The sequence below is a fragment of the Betta splendens genome, chromosome 2, assembly GCF_900634795.4.
Source record: "Betta splendens chromosome 2, fBetSpl5.4, whole genome shotgun sequence".
NCBI lineage: Eukaryota > Metazoa > Chordata > Actinopteri > Anabantiformes > Osphronemidae > Betta > Betta splendens.
This window is the reverse complement of record NC_040882.2, coordinates 12,757,662-12,781,138: the sequence shown is the minus strand read 5'-3', so window position 1 is coordinate 12,781,138 and position 23,477 is coordinate 12,757,662. Positions and strand designations below refer to the sequence as shown.

General features: G+C 47.6%; 2 protein-coding genes across 21 annotated transcripts in view; one reads left to right on the top strand and one right to left on the bottom strand.

Moving 5' to 3' along the window:
- The window catches only part of LOC129603091 (uncharacterized), a 506,300-nt gene that overhangs the window by 129,249 nt on the left and 353,574 nt on the right, over positions 1-23,477 (bottom strand). The gene's annotated exons all lie outside the window — the stretch shown is intronic.
- Positions 1-23,477, top strand: part of ablim2 (actin binding LIM protein family, member 2) — a 55,236-nt gene that overhangs the window by 11,615 nt on the left and 20,144 nt on the right. For all 20 annotated transcript variants that reach the window (XM_055502720.1, XM_055502717.1, XM_055502724.1 and 17 more), the window contains exons 2-6: positions 3,804-3,968; positions 13,029-13,212; positions 15,269-15,381; positions 15,545-15,671; positions 15,933-16,026. In XM_055502720.1, the coding sequence (XP_055358695.1) occupies positions 3,804-3,968; positions 13,029-13,212; positions 15,269-15,381; positions 15,545-15,671; positions 15,933-16,026 (683 nt within the window). The remainder of the gene's footprint in view (positions 1-3,803; positions 3,969-13,028; positions 13,213-15,268; positions 15,382-15,544; positions 15,672-15,932; positions 16,027-23,477) is intronic.

The following is a 23,477-nucleotide window of genomic DNA, read 5'->3' as shown; positions in this document are numbered from 1 at the left end:
CCCGTCCCACACTACGCTTTGTGTCTCTCCCCCCGTCAGCCGTCCCTGCACATGAACATGCCCGAGTCTGGTCCAGTCCTGTGACTCCAGCAGTTATGCAGCAAATTCCTCATTTGTGTCATTCTTTCTGCTCATACTTCTTAAATGAATCCATGTTAATATGTCACTTAATGTTAGTATTATAGTAGCACTGAGAAGACTGAATATTTACACTAATTGCACACGTGTCTTGAGGCAGCTGCAGAAGGATGTGGGACAGTATCTGTTTGCAGTGTTTGTCATCCCCATGGAAACAATATTCTCTGAGTCATCCGCTGCAGGAATGACAGGAATCATATGTTTTCACACAAACAGCACATTCATTAGAAGCCACACTGCTTCATTCTGACCCAGGACTCAGATTTATGACTGCTGTGGTTGTTGTTGTGGTTGCAGCTATTATAAATAGTATATTTGGCTGGACAGCGATAGCACTGCTACAGCACTGGTGAGTGATTCCTCTCTGTTATTATGGCTTGACCTATTCTTTATTAAGGCCAAAGTAACTACGATGCACAAGTGTCATTTGGCAGAGAGGTCAGAGGTCAAATGTTGCTCGGGCTGCAGGAGTAAGTGCACAGGTCAATGTCATTGGTGTAAGGACAACATGATGAAGTATATGCAATGACAGGTCTGAGGGTAGCTGCAATATGCGATTTAGCTTCCGTCCAGCTCCTTCCTTCTACTCTCCTCCACTTGTGTTCACATAGTCCTGCTTAACTGCTTAATCCAATTAACGACTCTATTGTCTTTATGATGGTCTAATTCAAAAATGTGTTATCTTCAAATTGAATTTTTGAATTTCCCTTTCTATTACTGTGGGAAGTCCCTGTAGTTGCCCATTGCTTCCACTGTTTCTAAGTGAGGACATTGAATGTGTGGGGGGTTACTGGAGCTTTATCAGGGCAAATTATGTCATCTGGTGGCTCATAATACACTGTGGTCTTGGTCAGTGTTTAATAATACAACAACATACTATTGAAACATACAGTGTTGATGAAGTATTATCCAAAGTCAATGACTGATTATAGAGCCTGTAGATTATAAATAAATACTTAAAAAACATAGAAAAAAAAATCTAGACTAATCCATTTCTATGTGTACATTTATAAGAAGGTGAAAGCCTCCAAGGTCAACAGCCTGGCCACCATGAAGTCTTCATGCTGTGGTAACGTGAGCATGTTGATCCCCTGCCCACCCCGTCCCCTCTGCAGATGGTTCACACCAGGAATGCTGCACAGCACCATGGGATCCCCTAAGTTGCGGGAACACTATTTTTAGGAGGTGCTGGAGCTTGGCCCTTAAAGAGGCAAAGGACATTGGCTGTGGTATTATTGACGTGAACCTGATATTGGGAGATCCTGAGGTTAAAGGTGTTCTCTCTGAGTTTATATCCTTATGACGTGATATTGTGCATTAGGAGCGATGTGACACATGTAGAGATTTTTCTATTGGGGTGCTTTAACACCAGATAATGTGGCTACTTGCCTGTACTTGGGTAAGCAGTGATGGTCCAGGTGTTGAGGGGACGGCAAACCTCTAGTGGCCAGTATGGGTAGAGATATACAGTGTGGCTGGCTGCGACCTTTGCAGCAGCATCAGTAATGGCGTCAGGCAGAGACCTGGCCGTCTGATTGATGATATGGACAACTGGTCCCCTGGAAAAGACTGGAACGAGGAGGAGGGGTGTGATCTTGCTGCTGCTCACAACATAGTCGTGCTCTGTCTTCTATCGAGAAAGAAAAGTCATTATGTCTTCACTACACCCACGTCGCAATGAGTATTTTCAGTCCATACTGCTGCGTCTCAGTCTGTGATTCTTTCTCTCATTTATTCTTATTGCATTTTTCCCCCCAAATTGCATTTTTCCCCTCAAATATTGTCTCTATTCTCTAAAAGCAGCATTAGGTTGCTGACACTCTGTACCAGAGAAGAGGCTTAGTGAAGGAAAAATTGCAGAATATACAGTATAATAAATACAAATAAATGAGTGAGCCTGATGATACAAACTACTACATCTAACAACACTTTTTATACCAGCTTACTGGACCTGTATCCCAGACCTAATGTCTGGAGCAGGTTGTTGGATTCTACATCCGACTGAAAAGATTGCACGTGTCCTTCTCGACCCCACCCTCCTCTTCTTCTGTACAGTATGTATATGCTGTTTGGAGAGGACGTATACAACAGGTGCAGGCACGCTGGGTCCGATCACAAGGTAGAACCCGGCCCTCCTGCCCAGACGCCTCCTGGTCCATACTCGCTGTCGTCCTTTCCACATGGTTACGATCATCCCTCTCTAAAGGCCTTTTACGAGCCTTTAAATTCCTATTTTTATTGGTTGGCGTGTCCACATGTGCGCTCAACACGGGTAGCACCAATGAAGAGTTGCCTCTTATGGCCAGAACTGTAAACTCTATAGGCAACAGGCAACAAGCTTTGTTCAAGTCTTGATTTCATTTGGCAGGTCAGTAATTTGCACTGAATGAAAGCAGCTTTCAAGATTTTAGCACCAGCCAAAGAAACTTCATCAACAGTTTGCTATGTTACCTGCACTGTCTGACCTGAACTTTGGATTTGTAGATTAGGCAGTTGAAATGCTGGACTAAGACCAAGCTAATGGAACAGCATGAGGTTATCACCCCACATATGCAGATCTAAGGTGTTTGTCTTGGATACACACTGTAAACACGCTGTAAAATAGCTGCTCCCCACTGTGGGTGAGAGGTCCTTGTAAAGTCGCTGAAGAATGTGTTACTCCGGTGTGTCTCTGGTGTCTGCTTTTACTCTCTGGTGAAGTATCCGCAAGTGAAGCACGTCACAAGTGGGCACATTCATGTAGAGGATAAGAATAGGTTAGAACCAAAACTTGATTTAAGTCATAATATGTGACATTGTATTTTAAATAAGAGGGAAGGCAAATGTGCCTTTCCACATTACAGTGCAGAGACAAAGACGGTAACTTCAGCCTAATCTAAGTTAAAACAATGTGTCAAGAAAACATCCAATAAACACCCAATGAAAGCAGAATGAAGTCTGCCACACAGTTCTTGATGACTTGCCAAATGCAGCCTCGTTGAGCTCACTGCTATTATCCCTGTGCCACACTCTTCCCTCTGTCTCTTTCTCTAAATCAATTTGATGAACTCCCAGTTTCCAAGCCCAATTACCGGTAACCATGGAGACCTGAGGAAACCGGCCTGACAGCACGGAGGTTTCCTGACAACACAAAGGGACTTTTGTTCAGCTGATGACCCCAGTCAATAGCGGAAGACTGGACAGTGTGTGACCATATTATACCGGGGTTATGATAAAGGGTCAAAGGGGTCAGGATGGAGTTGGCACCAGAGGCTGATTAGGACGTGGGAAATTAAGAAACTTTTGAAAACTTTCATTTTGTGCCCTGCAAAATAAAAAAAATAGAACAATTTAGAGTAGACATTTCTTCAAATCTATTTGCGATGTTGCAGTAAATTATTATTGGTTATTTTTGGATTCTTTTTCACAAAAATGAGTTATGACAGTATAAAGAGTTGGTTCATTTATTGAAGTAAGAAGATGCCTAAAATTGGGAGACATATTGGGTCATTCTTACAATGTATCATTTCATCATCAATACATTTTAATGTGACTTCCACTACCACTGTGTATTGAAACTGTTCACTGACGAGAGAGACCTCAGCAGATCCAGTACCTTCAGTACCACACTCTCCAGTACAGTTATGCTGAAATCTAAAATCCCCCTATTTGCGTGTCTCCTGCAGTGTTTCAGCAGCAGGCTGTCCACAGCCCTCTGGAGCAGCAGAAGCAGAAGCAAGCAGGAGGAGGAGGGGGACCGATCCCCTGTCAGAACTGCGGGAAGCCCTGCAAAGGGGAGGCGCTGCGTGTTCAGAACAAACACTTCCACATCAAGTGCTTCGTCTGTAAAGGTGGGTACCTGCATGTGGTTGTCCTCTGATTAGAAAGCAGAAACACATGCTCGAAGGGGAAATCCAAAACGAATCAAAAGCCTGTGAATATAAAGCGTATGGGTCGGACTGAAACCTGGTTGTTCACTGTCAGCCAGCGTGAAAACACCTCGTCTGACTGAACTGTGCAGGGATTTGTGGTAAACACTAATAGAAGCCACGTTAACCTTACAGTAACACACCTTTGTGCCCGTCATTGAATCTCCATTATTGTTGGGCCATGCGTGATTAAGTTGTTATTGAAGGTTCAGCAAGAAGAGGCGAGCTTTGCACTGAGTCTCGCACAGTGAGCGTTACCACAGCGTGTTTGTTGGTGTGTTTATTTCTGGGCCACTCTGGAAGTGTTACATTCTTGAAATCGGAGTGTGTTCTATGTTTGTTTTATTTCTTCTATGCATGTGACTGCACTCTGTAGGAGTGTGTGTTTGAGCCCCTCCCACCGCGAGTCTTGTGAGGAGACCCTTGTTGATGTCAACACGCGATCTGGTTGCTAGGCAACCAGCGCCTGTGCTCGTCCTCTGCCCAGGAGACTCCCTGTCTGTAGACCCCACCTCTGGTCCTCACCCTCCATCATTCTTACATCTAGGAGCAGAGAACGGCGTGGAAGTACGCCAACCGCTGATTTTATTATAAATACACACATACATATTGCAGTCTGGACCTGACTTTCATAGAGCTGGCTTTGTTATTTCTAACAGTAAAAGCTCTCTGAGTTAATGCTGAAGGCCTGGGAATGAGGTCCATCACAACCATAAAAGAACCCAGGGTTGTAATTTGTTGTGGACTCAGTCTGGCCAGTCTGAACCAACACAGCCTCGCAGGAGTATGTTGTGATGCTCCTGTCAATCATAGCAAGTCCATCCACAGTAGTTAGTAGTGTACTCATTCACTATAACAGGGCCTTCACTTTTTTGTAAGCTGTTTAAATGAATATTTTGGAACTTAATTGCCCCTCTTAGAGCATTTTTAAATGTACAGTAACTGTGGGTAACAAGCTCAGGAAAATAGAAGTGTATTGAGCTTAGAGCCCTTTTATTTCTTGAGCTACTATTGCATTCAAGAACACACATTCACGGTGGAATATTTCCTGTGACCGTTAGGAGAAGCTGCTCAGATGATGCATGGATGCTGAAGTATTTCTGTAGTTGGAGCTTCTCAACATTCGAGGCTTAGTGGGAAAAGCTTTACCAGCCTGGTGTGTTTGGCTCAACAGCATTACTAAATATACATGCCGTACATAAAAGCATGTTGAACATGGGACATGCCCCGGGAGCAGCGTTGACCTAGAAACATTATGCTGACTGTGCAGCAGCACAGTAAGTATCTAAGTAAGACACGGTGACACAGACCTGCGCTGAATAAGCTCCTCTGAGCTACAGCTTCATGCCGCTCCTACGTTACAGCTGATTTAGCTTATCTACAACATTATTGTTATTATGCGTTGGACTGACTTTAGAAAAATGAGCAGATTGTGATGATTACACACCTCGGGTTCATCAAACAGTAATGCTTGAAGTGATTATTTCCTTTTTACTGGAGGCTGTGATTAAAGGCGTAGAGAGCTTGTTTTTATTATTAGTGATTAGGCTTCATTAGGATGCGTGGCGCTTGCTAATTCAGTGCCAGGCTTTTGTGGAGTGATGTAAAGTCACAATCACAGAGCTGTGCTGCTGGTTCCACCCGGTTCACACAGAAACACCTGCTCACGCAGAGCTGCATTTTCAACTCATTTGTTTTATTAAACCAACTGATTGTCTCTGCATAGCCAGGCTTGGGTGGAGGCCTGAAAACATCCAGATGTGGACTGACAAAGGAATCTGAAAGTCTGGGATGGAGATCAAACAAACCGTCTCGCAGTGAGAGCGGATCATGTTCCTGGAGCTGCACGTCTGAAGGGAACCTCAAAGGAAAAGCATAGACATGGTGTCAGCAGCCAGGTTTAACATAGAGCTCCCATTTTACACTTTTAGCTCCGTAAAATGTCTTTTCCTAAAGCGGAAACACACTCCAATGCATGTATGGGTATTAGCCAGCATGCAAAGATCAGAGGTCAGAGGTGCAGGTAAACAAGTCACTAAATCTAAGTATGAACAGGAATGAGCACAACTCAGGTCAGTGTCAAACATTGGAGGGGCAAAAGATCATTTAGCATAATCGACAGCTGATCTGAAAATTTTATTAATGACCACACAAATAAATGCACTTGTTTCCACTTTGTGTTAAAGAGCTAAATTACTGTGACTTAATTAACTCATTTAATAAACTCATTTATGCTACAGAATAAAGAATGATATTAAAAAGGTGAAGGTGTAAACAAGCTCACATTGATCCATCAACGTTGTCAGGGTCCATAAAGCAGCTGCTCTGGACTCAGCGCATGGAGTTTGTCCAGTTGTCTTCAAACAAACTGAAGCGACCCCCCCCCCCACATCTTTGAACGTCGGCGCACTTGATGAGCACTAATTGGTGTTTTCACGGTAGCTGTTGTCAACAGTGAGGAAGTGTGTTTTATTTAGGTCCAGTACCAGCTGTGCCTGTCTCTGAGTGTGTCCTGTTATGTCTGCGTCTCGGCCGCCTTTAAGCCGACACAGAGACACCGTGACTAGTGAACAGCAGCAGATAGAGCGACTCAGACTGATCTGGTTTTGCTTCTCACATCATCCACATAACATTCGAACGCAGCAGAGAATACTCCAATGTGAAAATATGCAGCCACACCTTAGTGTCGGCTGATAAACGTAGAGTGGAAGGACTTGTGCAATGTCAGACGCACTCTATTCAGCTCTCTCACACACACACCAGGCTTTTAAGGCTTTTCTCTAAAAAGCAGTCGCTTTTCTTTAACACTGTACAAGCTTCCTGCTTGATAATGGCAAATGTAAAAGGGAAAGGCAGCAAAACCTAAACCATCAGGATTCAAGAATTATTGAAATCCCTGAATGTAGAGCCTGAAACCCTGAGATGTTCTGCCAAGTGAACTAGCCAAGCTACAGGGTCTACATGTAGTACCGCAAGTACTGCAGGTAGCTGAAAAATGATTGACAGGTCAGCAAAACCAAACTGCATGAAGACTGTAATCTGCAAATCCTCCAATTTAAATACGTTTACGTGCATGGTATTAAAACCAGATCAGCATATATATCTATATCTATTGAATGTTCACACTGGTGGTATAGTTTAATTGAGGTGTTCGATATGTCAAGGTGTCCTTGGGCAAGACACTGAACCCCAGCTTGCTGCTGGTGTTTCTAGCCAGCGCTGGTGTATGGAAGCTGCTGGCATCAGTGTGTGAGTGTGAGAGTGAATGGGTGAATGAGAAGTAGTGTAAAGCATGTTGGATCCCAGAAGGGTGGTTAAATGCACTATATAAGTTAGGACCATTTACCATTTAAACATCTCCAGTATCATAATTCACCAGATGAAAACAATGTGACATGGTTGAAACAACGCAGAACAGAACCAGTGGACCTTGAGTTACTATTGTTACCTTTGTCCTGATCTTTTCAACGACCCTGTGTTACGCCGCAACTTTGAGGTCTGGACAGATTTACGGTTTGCACTGTTCCTCACAACCACCCAGCTTGACGCGGCTTCTTCCTAGAAGGCGTCTCTGTAAATGGACGCAGCTCGGCCACACGTTCAGGTCCCGTTCGGTGGTGTTACAATAGCAGATGGTTGTGATGTTCCTAATAGGGTGTTGGCTGTTGGACCGTCTCCTTCTTGGAAGCAGACTGACCAGAACGCGTGAGTTCATCACTGGTGCTGACCTCATCCACACATGTGTGTTGGGTAGAAGGATTCGTTCGCCCGTGTAAACACATGAAAGGCTTGTAAGGCCGTCTTTACATATAGTTCATGTTATTCGGAGCATAAGGAATGTGAAGCTTGTGGCATCATGTGTCAATCATATCCTTTGGCTTTCACATGGTAGCGCTCTGCAGCTGGGTGAGGTTTACTGTTGGCAACACAACTCGTACGTGCTGAGACTCAACTTGCACATCTGTACATCCTGGAAGAAATTAAAGTGTTTAAAGGAAACGTTTCGCAGTGAAATGTGAAATTGCGTATTCACGTTCGAGTCAGTTGATCTCAAATGAAGTCAGCAACAGTTGTGTGAGCTTCAGTGCAACTTTGTGACTTATCCCCTTCCTCTTGCCTCATTAGATGCCTGTTTGCAATTTATCTGTGGAGCCACGCGTTGGGTCCCATTGGCTAATTAATGCCAGCACGCTGAATCTGGAATACTGAGTGAAGGTCACTGGCTGCTGAAGGATAACGCCCATTCTCACACGCATGCACATGAATGGTGTGCTATTGTAAAACAAGAGCTTCGTTCAAGGTCACGCATTCATAGCAGAAAGATTGCACGTGTATATTTAGCCGTGTTCGTGCACACACGCACACAACTTGCACACTGACAGACATTGTGAAACACAAGGTGGAGTCAAGGTCACACACGTGTGAGGGCACAGCACACACACAATGTATGATGTATGACAGCGTGTTGTGTGTGGTGAAAAGATTTGTTTTCACGTACACACACACACACACACACACACACACACACACACACACACACACACACACACACACACACACACACACTGGACAGGCCTCCTCACAGTGGTCTCTTTCTTGTAATTCTCCTGACTGCGCTCTTGGCTGCTTTACTGGATTAAGCCAAATTACATCAGTTTTACATGATATGCAAATTGAATTCATATGATTAGTGCCGTATGCTTTCTTCAGCGTGAGGCTGGAGCTGGTAGATTACACGCAGGCACAAAGACAGTGCCGAATTGTACGAGTGACCAATACGTTATCAATTAACAAAATTTATGTCAAATACTGAAAACACAACCAAATGAGCTGCGTTGAGAGAAAGTGGCCAAAAAACTAATCTGGAAGGTGGTATTTTTCTAAAACATACAATTTAGCTAACACCTGTCAGCTTTAGATGCCCAGTAAGTCATTGTGGTGATAACAAGCCGCCTTTAAAGCACTAACAACTGTGAAACAATGCTAATTGGACGCTTTGAGGTGAAAATAGTAAAATCACATTAAAGCCATATCATTTTTTGGTTGTATCACTAAAATTAAATATTCTGCATTGCATTTATTCAGTTGATTAAGCATTCGTGTTCATTGGTGCAGTTTTAAATATTAATGGGTGCGACTTTAATTAAAAATCTGATAAATAAACCAGTGGTAAACATGGACAACGCTGCAATGCTAATGTAGCTTTTCAGTTTCCACTCGTGTTGCAGACGCGTGCAGCTCTCACAAACACTTCTACATCACTGACGCCGTGTCCATGCCACGGTCTCCATTACTGTTGTCTCTCCAGACTTTGTTCGTACACAGCTTAAACAAACAACATGTTTTATTTATTGACCGCAACTCTGCAAATGTGTTGCACGTCCTTTCAAGCGTGAACAACTGTGCTCTGTGTAGGAAAGTCAGAATAAACTTTGAGATCCTCCAGAGCAGAGGAAACAGATCCAACAACACTCAAAGTACAATCGTATTATGTAAGTGGCTTCGCAGTGGATGGGACAATCGCTTTGCTGTGAAGTCTTCTGCCTTTCATCCTTGGAGAGTGTTTTAATCATGATCCTAATCCTCTCTAGTTTTCATGCTTCACTCTGGCTTCTAGAGAAGCACTGGGCTGCTGTTAGCGCTGCTTTATTTACTACTGCTACTACTTTACAGTGATGCATGTATCTCCTCGCACGTTGTCACTGATGCCACCTTCATGCCCATCAGGCGTTTGTGATGGTATTAACATGCTGCAGTTGCAAGGCCACACACTTGGAAGAAAAAGCCTAATAAGCTGATAAACGACCTCATCTGCTGAGGCCCCGGTGCAGGGAGGACACACACATACACACCCTCCGTTGTCATGGAGAGGAAATGGTTTCAGCATGATGAAATTGCTGTTTCAACGTCATTTCAGATAGAACTGGATTAGTGGTGGATTTTACTTTGGCAAATGGCAAATGGATTTTTGATTTGATGTATGGTTTGAAACAGCAGAGGCATTTGACATCCTGTTTTTTCAAGAATCGAATACCTGACCAAACTCATAGTCATAGTAACATTGTCAGTGACCAAGTCTGCAGTGGCGTACTCCCAGAACCTTTAAGAATAAGCTCCCACATTGCAAATCCTCCTGAGACATTATCAGACCCCGAGTGCTGTGATCAGCAGGTCAGCAATCAGATGTGATATGAATCATTACAAGGTCTAACTAACGTATTTCGTCATATAGTAAAGTAGGACATAGGGAGGGAGTAGCTACTGTAGCTGTTGCTAGTGAAGAAAGAGAAACAAAGCACAGAAGACACAAATACAACAATTCAGTAAAACCCAGATCTGGTTATAAAAATATTGTTTCTGTTTAGTCCAGTCCACACACATGCAATTTACAGACTTTCACTTCTGGCTCCTTTCTTTAACCCCTCACTGTCCCACATACAGTAAATGAGGGATTAGTCAAATGATGGTTGGAAGAAATGGAAGCTACAGCAAAGGGATGAAGACATTGAAAGTCCATTAGTAATGAATAAAAGACAGACAGAGTGAAAATCTGTCTTCTACTCACTCGTATGATGCACTCAGACATTTCCTGATCTGCGTTTGAGGCGCGTTTAGCAGTGTACTGTACTGTAAGTAACCAATACAAGTCCCTGTCAAGTCATCTAAAACCATTCTAGTTACTGTACAGTAACCAAGTAAATATTTGCCCAAAAATATTTCCTTTTCATGTCTGCAGAGACATGCGTGGATGGAAATTTTTAATGACAAACTACTGTAAAGCTAAAAAAGTGCTAAAAGTGGCAGGCAAACAACTTCCAGACACTTTGAACCTCTCTGTACAGCTGTACAGTATATATGTGCATAACAGCACAAACCCATCTGACTGGCTTCTCTCCTGCAGGACTCCACCTGAGTCTCTGCCAGAAAACAGAAGAGGCTGATTCGCTGGTATTTCACCCTTTGGCTAATGGCTGCTCTGGTTCTGTTATGTACTGATACAGTATCACAAGACAGCTTTTAACTTCAACAAGAAAAAGGATCACATTGTAGATCACTGTACCTCTCATCATAGCTCCATGTTCCAGGTTTTTGAAAATAACATCTGTCACTAATTTGTTATTGAACCATTATTTTTATTTTGCGATACAAGGTTTCTGGGTGTAGCTCATTCATCCATCCATCCGCTCCACTGTCCACTCTGCTGGTGTTTACTCTTTCAGCCGGAGTATTATCTCATTCATTCAGGCTGCCAGACGTCTGAACTGGACGTAAGGGAGCCGGCAGCAGCCGCTGGAAAGTATGTCGCCCACTTCCTGAGAAAACATTCCTGCTCGTATTGTTGTGTGTGTTTTATTGGCATCCCATAATCCCTGGGCAGGCTTGATAAAAGGAGCGAAATGGTGCGGCATACTGTACTGTATCGGTCAAAGTTTTTACAAGGGAAACAAGGGTGGGAAAATTGCATTGTTATGTAACTTGCAGGAAAATGTGAAGCGTTAGTGTAGCACAGAGTGTAGACATCGCATTAGGTGCGTCTTTGGATGTTTTCCCTCACAATAAAATTCCCTGTAATTGAGCATATATTGATGACACAGAAGGACGTCATCTGTGAATGGAGCTCTCACTAACAGCCCACTGTGGCTGTGGCTCACAGCTCAGGAAGCCTATTGAGGTGCGTGAAGCAGAAAAAACTGAAAGTAACTGTTGGAAACTTCACAAACGAAATCTCCCAAATGTGAGTGACTCAAGTGTGAATCGGGTGAATCTAATTAAAACTCTGCCACCTGTGCTACGAATAGACCACGGTCTTTCAGGGAGCGCGCAGGGCTTTCAGGGTGTCCCTGAAGGCACCACGCTGTTATTAGCGTCCAGCTCGCTGCGGCCCGGTCTGTGCTGCGTGGGCGACTCCATGTGCAGCGCACGGCGCGTGTTTCCTTCATTCTCACGCTCCTGCAGACACGTGTGTCCTGTGTTATGTGAGGGATCCCACCCACATGCCGCCAAAGTCCCAAACCCGACGCCGTCACACGTCCCCGCAAGCGCCTAAACGCTGGCGGAGCACTGTGCAACATCACATCGCTTGTCTTTGCTGTTGTTTTTACTAGAGAGAAAGAATGAAGGGAAGCGGAGGGAGGGGGACTGTTTTTGGCAAAGGAGTGGAAAAATGGAGCGAGGTCTCCCCTCAGGGTGTGGCGGCCCTGTGATGTCATGCCGTTGCCATGGTTACTGTGTGTAATCATTGTGTCCTGATGAGACCGTAATTTGGAGTTCCTGTCAGGCATTGTTAAACATACGCAACGCTGTCTTTACACACACACACACACACACACACACACACACACACACACACACACACACACACACACACACACACACACACACACACACACACACACACACACACACACACACACATAAGTGACCTGCTTCTGCTGTAGCAGATCAACTGAAGCCTATACACCAGAAAAATAATGATCATGCCCTCGGTTGTAGACTAAGACATTATTTATGCATCATAGAAATGATGTCTGAAGTGTGTAGCACAGAAGTGACTTAATGGTTACTTTACTGTACATGAGGATGTGGCTGTGTCTCAGCTTAGTCAGGTATGTGAATTGTATAGGTTTTCACGTCCGTCCCATTTCCGTTCTCTGTTTCTCTCTCAACTTTTAAAAACAAAAACACATATTACTGTTGGAGCCAAACTTCAAGCCAGTTCTTTGTGTTTAAGAGTCACACAAGCAGCTCTGGGCCAGGAAGACTGGCCCCAGACTGACACTAAATCAGCTCGGGTCGAGAACCCAAGGCTGCAGAACTGTGACTTCAACCTTAACAAAGATACAATTTATTAGAGATAAGACACATTCATTTGTTCTGAAAAAATCTGACTTTTTTGGCCTCTGTTTCCTGCCCCTTGTTCCATCCTTCTGTCATTCTTTTCTTTCTCTGTCCCATGTTCTCCAACCTGTGCCTGACCCCCAGTTTGTGGCTGTGAACTGGCCCAGGGAGGCTTCTTCGTGCGTCAAGGTGAATACATCTGTACTCTGGACTACCAGCGGATGTACGGCACCCGCTGCTTCAGCTGCCAGGACTTCATTGAGGGGGAAGTGGTGTCAGCCCTGGGCAAAACCTACCACCCTCGCTGCTTCGTCTGCGCCTCCTGCAAGTAAGAACCGGGGAAGTCGTGAATCAGCCTGAGGGTCGTACACCATTCAAATGCAAATGTGTGCGATTCCCTGTGGAATCTTAAAGAACTCACTAAACAAAAACACTAGACAATCTAAAACTATACCAGGTCACATACTGTATTGTGACATGTGTCACCTGTTTCCAGCCATGTGCATGTTATTACTGCCTATAGAGACATATGTGCGTGTGCGTGATTGTTGTTGTCTTAAAAGGTAATGGAAGCGTCCCTCATTGAGGAATTTTAAGTGTGTGGACACTTAGCCAATACCCAGCTAGTGTTAAGGGTCCCCTTGCTAAGTGTGTGTGTGTGTGTGTGTGTGTGTGTGTGTGTGTGTGTGTGTGTGTGTGTGTGTGTGTGTGTGTGTGTGTGTGTGTGTGTGTGTGTGTGTGTGTGGGGGTCCTCTCAGACCTCGGTGATCCCAGTGCTGAATGTGAGGTAGGAATGTTCCAATGTGGCATTTGAGGTTTGTAATGTGATCATCAACCTTCTGGCCTCCTCTTATAACAAATATGGCTTTTGTGGTGAAACACACAGGCTTATTGTGAGAAATATAAAAATAGAGCTGTGAGAGTGGGAATAGCTGGAGATGAGGCTCGGCTCTGAGGGGACAGCAGCACTGTATTATCGTCAATATTTCATCACAGTGCTGTGTTTGTGTCTTTGTTTTGGTTTCTTTGTTTTTGTTTCTTTTTGGGTTTGTGACAAGTTATATATTCTGTGTTTTTTCATTTTAAATAACCTTTCTAAAGGAATACAGATATTAAAAAGATTTTTAAGAGTTTTATGCAGACGTATGTTTAACTTTTTTAACAAAACAAACAAAATTATTTACTATAAGTTAAATCTGAAATAATAAAAGGAACAAACTGAAACCTGAAACATTTATATATGCCAAAATATAATAGGACAAGAATTCATGTAAATTACAGTATACACAGATTAGAACAGGGAGCCAGATTCATAGAAATTTCGAAACAGAAAGATCAACACTTCAGCCCTAAAAAGTAAACTTTTTGAGTGTTTATATGTGAGTAACCTATAATCTCCACCGCCTCCAGTCTGTCTGGATGTGTTTCTCCTTCAGTAGCTGTGACAGTGTGACAAGAGCTCTAATATCACATTTCTGAGCTGCAGGAAACTGCACGTGGCAGCCAGACAGGCCCTGCTCCGCCAAGGAATCGTCTCTGACAGCAGCTGTGTCAGAGCAGCGCACTCAGCCAGCAGACATTAACATCGCCTTCATGTCTTCATTATTACCCTAAGCCACATCATGACATTCATATTAAAAGGGATTTTGTCCATCAGTGAATAAACAGTTAATCAAGTAATAGATTTCAACACATCCTAGAAGCACTGTCTGATATTCATCTCAAATAGTTTAGCTGCACTTCATTGTACATTAATCATTGCTAACACACATCCAAACTTCAATAAATAATAGTTAAAAACGAATAGTGAAAGTAAGTTGTAATCAAAATTTCTGTCCATCAAGTAAAAAAAAAAAGTTTGCTTTTCAAACTAATTAAAATAAAGGCGTACCCTAAGGTTTATTTCTGGAGCCGTTTGTTTTTACAGTTTATAGTAAAAACATCAACATCTAAATCAGGAAATAAAATGGTTGTTGTTTCTACAGTTCTGTCTAGAGATGGTCAACGCAGGTGTTTGAGCCACACACTCCAGTGTGTGTTCACACCTCAAGTAGCTTTGGTGGAGGATTTTTATTGAGCAACTGGTGAATGTCAGACCTTAACTGTGTTTCACAGGCCAGTGTTTATACTGTATAATCTGCACTGTTCCTAAAATGTCTAACAAACCCTTCTCCCTGCTGATGAGATCAGGATCCTCCCTGACAGCTGCTGGTCGTCAGATTAGATAAAAAGCCTCAGGTGTGGGAGGATTTTGGTCATCATTCTGTAATGGTGATCTCAACGTTATGCTCATTGATCACCTGAGCCCTATGTAATGTTTTAATATAGAACAATAAAGGTTTAAGCGAGAGCCTTACATGATTTTTCATCTGTTCTATTCGCAGACAGCCTTTTCCAGCCGGCGACCGAGTGACATTTAATGGGAAGGAGTGTATCTGCCAAAAGTGCACCCAGCCTCTCCCTGCCAACAGTCCTGCACCCATTCAAGCCGTCCACAGTCAGTGCCCTGTTTACGTCTTAGCGTAGAGTCGTGCCAAAAGTGAACTGGAAAGTGATTTGTCACACTTCCTGTTCTTGTCTTTTCAGACTTAGCTGAACTTTTATCTTCCCTTCGCATGCTCTCGTTTACCTTTGTGGCCCTGTCCTGCCTCTGTGTGCAGATTGCTGTGGCTGTGGGAAGGAGTTTAAGAATGAACAGTCTCTCGTCGCGCTGGACAAACACTGGCATCTGGGCTGCTTCAAATGTAAAGTCTGCAACAAAGTGCTCAATGCTGAGTACATCAGCAAGTAAGTCAGTCAGTCACTTTTGGTGTGATGCTAAACGTTAGCTTGTCTGATGTCAAAAATAAGTTCAGTGTCATCCTGCTTCTTAGGGTTTAGTGCGATATCATCATAAGCATCAAGCATTAGGTCATGTTTGACTTGTGATAACCTTGTGAAGGAGGACTTCTTTCTGTATGTGTATCATCTGTTTTTAATGTTTGGAGGATTCTGGCACCCTACGCTGCGTCTAATCTAATCCACCGTCTCTTCCTGCTGTCCTGTCAGGGACGGGATCCCTTACTGTGAGATGGACTACCACGCCATGTTTGGCATCCAGTGTGAGAGCTGCAAGAAGTACATCACAGGCAAAGTGCTGGAGGTAACGTTGCATCACTGGTGTTACTGTGTCCAGCTGTGTCATTTAAAATATGATATTAAATTAAACCCTGCAGACCTGTGATCTAGCGCACCGGCCTCCTATAATGTGAACTTTTAGAGTAGACTTCCCTCTAAGCCTGGTTGTTGCCAGTAACAGAATGGATTGATGTGTGCATGGGGCTGCACTGTGCATTAGTCGTACTGTAAGCTGCCGTGTGTGAGTCTTCCTAGAATTACCATCCAGCTACTGTAGGATCAGCTCTGTTGTTCTTCATCTATTCAGCACAATCTTCCTCTTTGTTTCTATACTTCCCTCTGGACGAGTGGCTGTGGCTGCACTTTCTACCCCTGCTCTTCCTATTGCATCCTTTCATCATCGCCAACTCCTCGGTACCAGTCTGCCTCTACTCAGTTTTCAGAACATGTTATTAGCAGCGAGGGCGTTAAAAGGACCACACGTCCTCCTCAGGTTAGCTCTGTCATTATGTGAGTGTGTTTACACTAAGATCTGATTTAGTTTTTGTCCCCTTTTAAGCACAATGCTGTGTGTTCACAGAGCGAGAGATAGAGCAAAACGTAATCCCTAGTCATGGAGCTGTTAGGGGAACTAGATGCTGCACTATAGTTGCCTGTTGGCAAAGAGTCCAAAAACGTTCCAGACATACTGTCAAAATAACCTGGATGTTCCTCATGTTCCTGGACTTTGAGCCCAAAGAACAAGATCAGAGTGAGAGTGACCTGTATTTATCGGTGAAGACCGACCAGATGTTGAACCCCATCTTCTGGATTCATTACTTCATGATGCCGTCTCCAAAGTGAATGAAACAAATCATCCACATTTTGTATGGCATTGGTTCAGAACAAGTACAAGTTTATCCACAGGGGTTTTAAATTGTACTGTACTACCTACTTTTACTGTATGCCTACATTTAATGTCAGTGAAGGCACCTCGACACTTGCAGCATGTAACAAAAGCTCTGTCCTCTCTTCCTGCTGTTCTAACTGCTGCTCCTCCAAGAACAATTAATGGAACCAGAGCAGAGACTGCTCTGATATCCAGCGAGGAAGAAAAGGCAGATGGAACAGTATGAATGAGGACGAGAGCGAGGCGGACGAGCCGGATGGCAAAGAGTCAGGTGGAGAGAGAGGCAGGTACAAGTCACTGCAGTGGAATGTGGGCCCATGAAGCAGCCCGTTGTTCTGCAGCGATGGAAGGAATGGACACGGGATACTGCGCTGGGTGGAGGTGCAGGGGAGCAAGAAAGCTTTTACACAGGGGGTCTTGGACGCTCCGGCTGTGACCCCGGAACAACAGGGCAGGCTTATGGAGAGAAACAACAATCCTCTCTCGCTGTCTCTCTCCTCTCTGGCCAAATCACTGACTTTGACATTCTGTGCTTTCCTAAAGGCCTATCTGGTTCCTGTTCCATCGTTCTCAGCGTGTTGAGTTGTATCAGGTCTCACTATAACCAGAGACAGGGTCAGTCAGGTACGACTGGAAACACCTGTACCTGAAGTGTGTTGTGTATTTTGGTGGGGTGTGTTCCGCCTGTGAGTGAGCGAAGAGGCCTCCTGTATTTGAGTGTCACCAACGATCACTTGATCTTGACTGTAGTAGAAGTGGATAATGTTTTACATCCTGTCTTTGGACCCGTTGTTTGTGAGCACTAAACTCCATTTCCAGCTGAACCAACTCAAAGCACATGTGTGACTTGCATCTGGATGAGTTGGTCCTCATTGGTTCCAAGACATCACACCTACCAACGGTCCAAATCAAGGAGTGAGCCAACATAGCAAACTAAAGTATGAATAGTATTAGTTCCTTTGACAGACCCTGTCATGCTTAACAAAAACAGGTGTATTCCAATCAAATACCGACCCAGAGTTGACTTAGTGCACTTCGATCCAGATTGAGGGAGTCTGCAGTTCGCGTGCTGACGTGCACTTGGACACAGGAACTCAAAATGTCGTGACATTTGGAGATCACAACTTCTGTCTGTGGGGGCAGACTGAATCAATAGCTGGAGCTGGCAATAGACCAGGACGGATAGAAACTCTGCTTGTTGCGTGTGTTTATGTTTTCCTAAACTTTAGTTGAGAAGTATTTCATAGATATGAGCAGATGCTGTGGTTGTTATTTAAAGAAGCTCGTCTGTTGTATCGTTGTGTAAAGCCAGGCTGCTCCTGATCTCATGTAGTGTTGGGGTCAGTGGGTTTCATACTTTGCGCTGGTCAGATTATCCATCAACATCTAGTAGCTGTCACAGCTCATGTCATTTAGCCACTGCACTCAGTCGTTTCCGGTTTTATTTTGTCACCACTTCCTGTCTCAGTCATTGTTAGTTTCAGTCAGCCTTGCTTCCAATTCTAATCTACTCACCTGCCGGTCGTTTAGTCATCATCACTTAGGATTTAAGCACCACCTCTCAGCCCTGCACCTTGCCAGATTGTTTGTTCATTCACCCGTTCAACTTTCCAGCATTCTTACCTTTACCTTGCCGTGCTTTTGATCCTGTTTTGTTCCTGACTACGTCTCCCGCCCAGCCTGTGATAATCCCGTCTGCCTGTGTGAGTTTGACCATTGCCTGTTTTTGACATCCGTTTGCCTTATCCTCGTCTGTGCTGCTACCGATGATCTACCTGTGTACCGACCCTTGCCTGCCTGACCACGAGCGTGAATAAACCCTGTTCACTGAGCCTTGTCTCCGCTGTGCGTGTGGGTCCGCTACTTTGAGTCCGTGACAGTACAATCTGGCCACACTCGGACCCAGCCGGCGTCTTGCATCGGTTTTAGGGCTGCAAGGGATTTTGTTTTGGTGTACTTGGACGTCGCAGAGCCGCGATGGTGTTTTCCTGTTCGAGGCTGCCGGAGGACCTCCGCTGGTGCTTCGGGGAGCTCGCGAGGAATTACGCGGAAGCCCCCAGTCTGAAGGCGCGGCTCCGCGTTATAAAACAAGCGATTGCTATCCTGGAGGAGGAATTCTGGTGGCTTGACTACCCGGGAGTGCAGACGCTTTTTGAGAAGCTCCAGGCAGTGCGGAAGGATTTGGCACGCGCTCTGCGCGCGGCGCCCGCCGGTGTCTCATCAGCTGTTCCTGCTGCACCGGAAAGCGCTCCCGTCGCTGCTCAGTCCAGCCAAGCTCACGTTCCTGTCACTGCTCAGCCCAGCCAAGCTCACGTTCCTGTCGTCACTCAGTCAAGTCAAGCTCACGCTCCTGTCATCGTTCAGTCGAACCAAGCTCACGTTCCTGTCGCTGCTCAGTCGAACCAAGCTCACGTTCCTGTCGCCGCTCAGGCAGATCCAGCTCCCGTTCCAGACACCAGCTCACCGGTCCCAGTCCATGCCCACGTTACCGCCATAGTTCCCGAGTCCAATTCCGCCCGTACCGTGGTCCCAGCCCCTGCTTCAGCCCTGGCAGTTGAGAAGCCCACAGCTAGCCGTCGGAGGTCCAGACGGCGTCGACGACAGCCGGTTTCCCCTGTCCAGGCTCCAGAAGACGCGATCACGGAAATCAGACTGCCTCCTTCGCCAGCAGAGGGCACTCTCGCCCCAGCAGACGATATACCCACCTCCATCGCAGGCATCCCGGACAGCATTCTCCAACGGATCCGTGCCCAATGCACCCCTCCAGTCCTGTTCCTGTTTGCACACTGGCTGAACTCCGCTGAGGCAGAGACCGACCCGGTAACCAAGGAGCGTCACGTCCGTGAAGCCGCCCTGCTCATCGCGCGGAAGCCTGCGCTGCGCGAGGCCCTGGGTTTCATTGAACCCCCATCAGAGCCTGCACCCGTTCCTGCATCAGAGCCTGCACCCGTTCCTGCATCAGAGCCTGCACCCGTTCCTGCATCAGAGCCTGCACCCGTTCCTGCATCAGAGCCTGCACCCGTTCCTGCATCAGAGCCTGCACCCGTCCCTGCATCAGAGCCTGCACCCGTCCCTGCATCAGAGCCTGCCTCACTGGCCCCAGCGTCTAAGTCTGCCTCACTGGTCCCAGCGTCTAAGTCTGCCTCACTGGTCCCAGCGTCTAAGTCTGCCTCACTGGCCCCAGCGTCTAAGTCTGCCTCACTGGCCCCAGCGTCTAAGTCTGCATCACTGGCCCCAGCGTCTAAGTCTGCATCACTGGCCCCAGCGTCCCTGGCTGCATCACTGGCGGCAGCAACTCCAGCTCGCGCCTCACCTCAGCCATGCCAAGCTCCAGCTCGCGCCTCACCTCAGCCATGCCAAGCTCCAGCTCGCGCCTCACCTCAGCCATGCCAAGCTCCAGCTCGCGCCTCACCTCAGCCATGCCAAGCTCCAGCTCCAGCTCGCGCCTCACCTCAGCCATGCCAAGCTCCAGCTCCAGCTCGCGCCTCACCTCAGCCATGCCAAGCTCCAGCTCAGCCCGCAGCCGCTCAAGCCTCAGCTCAGCCCGCAGCCGCTCAAGCCTCAGCTCAGCCCGCAGCCGCTCAAGCCCCAGCTCAGCTACGTCAGGCTCAAGCCCCAGCTCCAGCTCAAGCTCAGGCCTCGGCCCCGCCACGCCAAGCTCAAGCTCCATCCTTACGCCAGCTAGCAGACACCCCTGGCCAGTCACACCAGGCCTCAGTTCCCGTTCCTGTCGGCCATATTGAGGCCGCTCCTGTTCCTGTCGGCCATATTGAGGCCGCTCCTGTTCCTGTCGGCCATATGGAGGCCGTTCTAGCCCCAGTTCCTGTCGGCTCCTCAGAGGAGGACGCCGTTCTAGTTCCTGTCGGCCAAGTAGAGGCCGTTCTAGTCCCAGTTCCTGTCGGCTCCTCAGAGGAGGACGCTGTTCTAGTTCCTGTCGGCCATATTGAGGCCGTTCTAGTCCCAGTTCCTGTCGGCTCCTCAGGGGAGGACGCCGTTCTAGTTCCTGTCGGCCAAGTAGAGGCCGTTCTAGTCCCAGTTCCTGTCGGCTCCTCAGAGGAGGACGCCGTTCTAGTTCCTGTCGGCCAAGTAGAGGCCGTTCTAGTCCCAGTTCCTGTCGGCTCCTCAGAGGAGGACGCCGTTCTAGTTCCTGTCGGCCATATTGAGGCCGTCCTAGTCCCAGTTCCTGTCGGCTCCTCAGGGGAGGACGCCGTTCTAGTTCCTGCCACTGTCGACCCCTCGGAGGCTGCAGCCCCCGACGATCCCCAGGAGGGGGTCGTCCCGGCCGCAGCGTCTGCCGCAGCGTCTGTTGCGGCTCCTGCCGACTTCCCGGAGGAGGTCGGTCCAGCTCCGTCTCCGGCCGACTTCCCGGAGGAGGTCGGTCCAGCTCCGTCTCCGGCCGACTTCCCGGAGGAGGTCGGTCCAGCTCCGTCTCCTGCCGACCTCCCGGAGGAGGTCGGTCCAGCTCCGTCTCCTGCCGACCTCCCGGAGGAGGTGGTCGGTCCGCTCTTGGTTCATGTGTTTTTTGAGCCAATGTGTGCAGGTGCTGCCCCTGGAGGTCCGGTCCCGGGCACGCTCGCCTCAGCTTCTGGTGGTCCGGTCCCGGACACGCTCGCCTCAGCTCCTGGTGGTCCGGCCCCGGACACGCTCGCCTCAGCTCCTGGTGGTCCGGCCCCGGACACGCTCGCCTCAGCTCCTGGTGTTCCGGTCCCGGACACGTTCGCCTCTGCTCCTGGTGGTCCGGTCCCGGACACGTTCGCCTCTGCTCCTGGTGGTCCGGTCCGGGACACGTTCGCCTCTGCTCCTGGAGGCCCGGTGCCGGCCACGTCTGTCTCCGCTCCTGGAGGCCCGGTGCCGGCTACGTCTGCATCGGTTCCAGGTGGCCCGGCTCCGGCCCCGTCTCCACGTCTGCCTTCGCCCCTGGTTCCCGCCTCGTCTCCACGTCTGTCTTCGCCCCTGGTTCCCGCCTCGTCTCCACGTCTGTCTTCGCCTCTGGTTCCTGCCTCGTCTCCACGTCCGTCTTCGCCTCTGGTTCCTGCCTCGTCTCCACGTCGGTCCTCGCCTCTGGTCCCCGCCTCGTCTCCACGTCGGTCCTCGTCTCTGGTCCCCGCCTCGTCTCCACGTCGGTCCTCGTCTCTGGTCCCAGCCTCGTCTCCACGTCGGTCCTCGTCTCTGGTCCCAGCCTCACCTCCACGTCGGTCCTCGTCTCTGGTCCCAGCCTCGCCCCCACGTCTGTCCTCGTCTCTGGTCCCAGCCTCGCCTCCACGTCTGTCCTCGTCTCTGGTCCCAGCCTTGTCTCCACGTCTGTCCCCGTCGCCGTTCCCGGCTTCCCGCCGGCTCTCGCCTCACCTGCCCGACGGAGGGCCAGGTCCTTGGCGAATCCTGTGGCAGGGATGGCGCTGCCTCCTGCGTCGTCGGCCACCTCGGCTGGCCGGGTCCGGAGGCGACCACCTACCTGGAGGTCGCTGTTTCCTGCCGCGACGATGGCGCGGGTTCTGCCATTGCCGACCACCACGCCTCCTCAGCCCCCTAGAGCACCGCCGGGCTGGAGAGCACCAGCACATGGGTTGGACCGCTGGAGGCGTCGGGTTTCGACGTCGGCCTCCTAGAACTCCAGCCTTGCCCTCGGGCACAAGATGTGTCGTCTCGGCCTGGCGGCTGCACAGCCGAGCCTCTCCTCGCATCCACCCTCCTTGAGGAGGGTTCTGGACTTTGTATTTCCCGTCATGGACTCATTATTCATGGACTTGGTTCTGCTCCCTGCCACTCAGTGCCTTGATCATCATGTGTTTGTTCCAGTCCGTTGCACATCATGTTTAGTTGTGTTTTGATCCCCTCATTTTCTGTCCCAGCCTGTCGCCCCCCTTGCATGGTTGTGTTTTGTTTTTGGTCGTCTTGGAATCCGCCCTAGACGGGGGGGTTCTGTCACAGCTCATGTCATTTAGCCACTGCACTCAGTCGTTTCCGGTTTTATTTTGTCACCACTTCCTGTCTCAGTCATTGTTAGTTTCAGTCAGCCTTGCTTCCAATTCTAATCTACTCACCTGCCGGTCGTTTAGTCATCATCACTTAGGATTTAAGCACCACCTCTCAGCCCTGCACCTTGCCAGATTGTTTGTTCATTCACCCGTTCAACTTTCCAGCATTCTTACCTTTACCTTGCCGTGCTTTTGATCCTGTTTTGTTCCTGACTACGTCTCCCGCCCAGCCTGTGATAATCCCGTCTGCCTGTGTGAGTTTGACCATTGCCTGTTTTTGACATCCGTTTGCCTTATCCTCGTCTGTGCTGCTACCGATGATCTACCTGTGTACCGACCCTTGCCTGCCTGACCACGAGCGTGAATAAACCCTGTTCACTGAGCCTTGTCTCCGCTGTGCGTGTGGGTCCGCTACTTTGAGTCCGTGACAGTAGCAGCTTTCCAAGAGTAACATTTCATTTAAAAACAATCCAGCACCCAGGAATTCTCTGCTTGTGGGCTGTTGCAGAACACAGTCAGTCTGATCGTGTTAACATGTAGTACATCTTTATGTCGCGTAGTGTAGTTGTGCTGGCTGATTAGACCATGACAGGCGTCGCTGGGTTTCTGTTT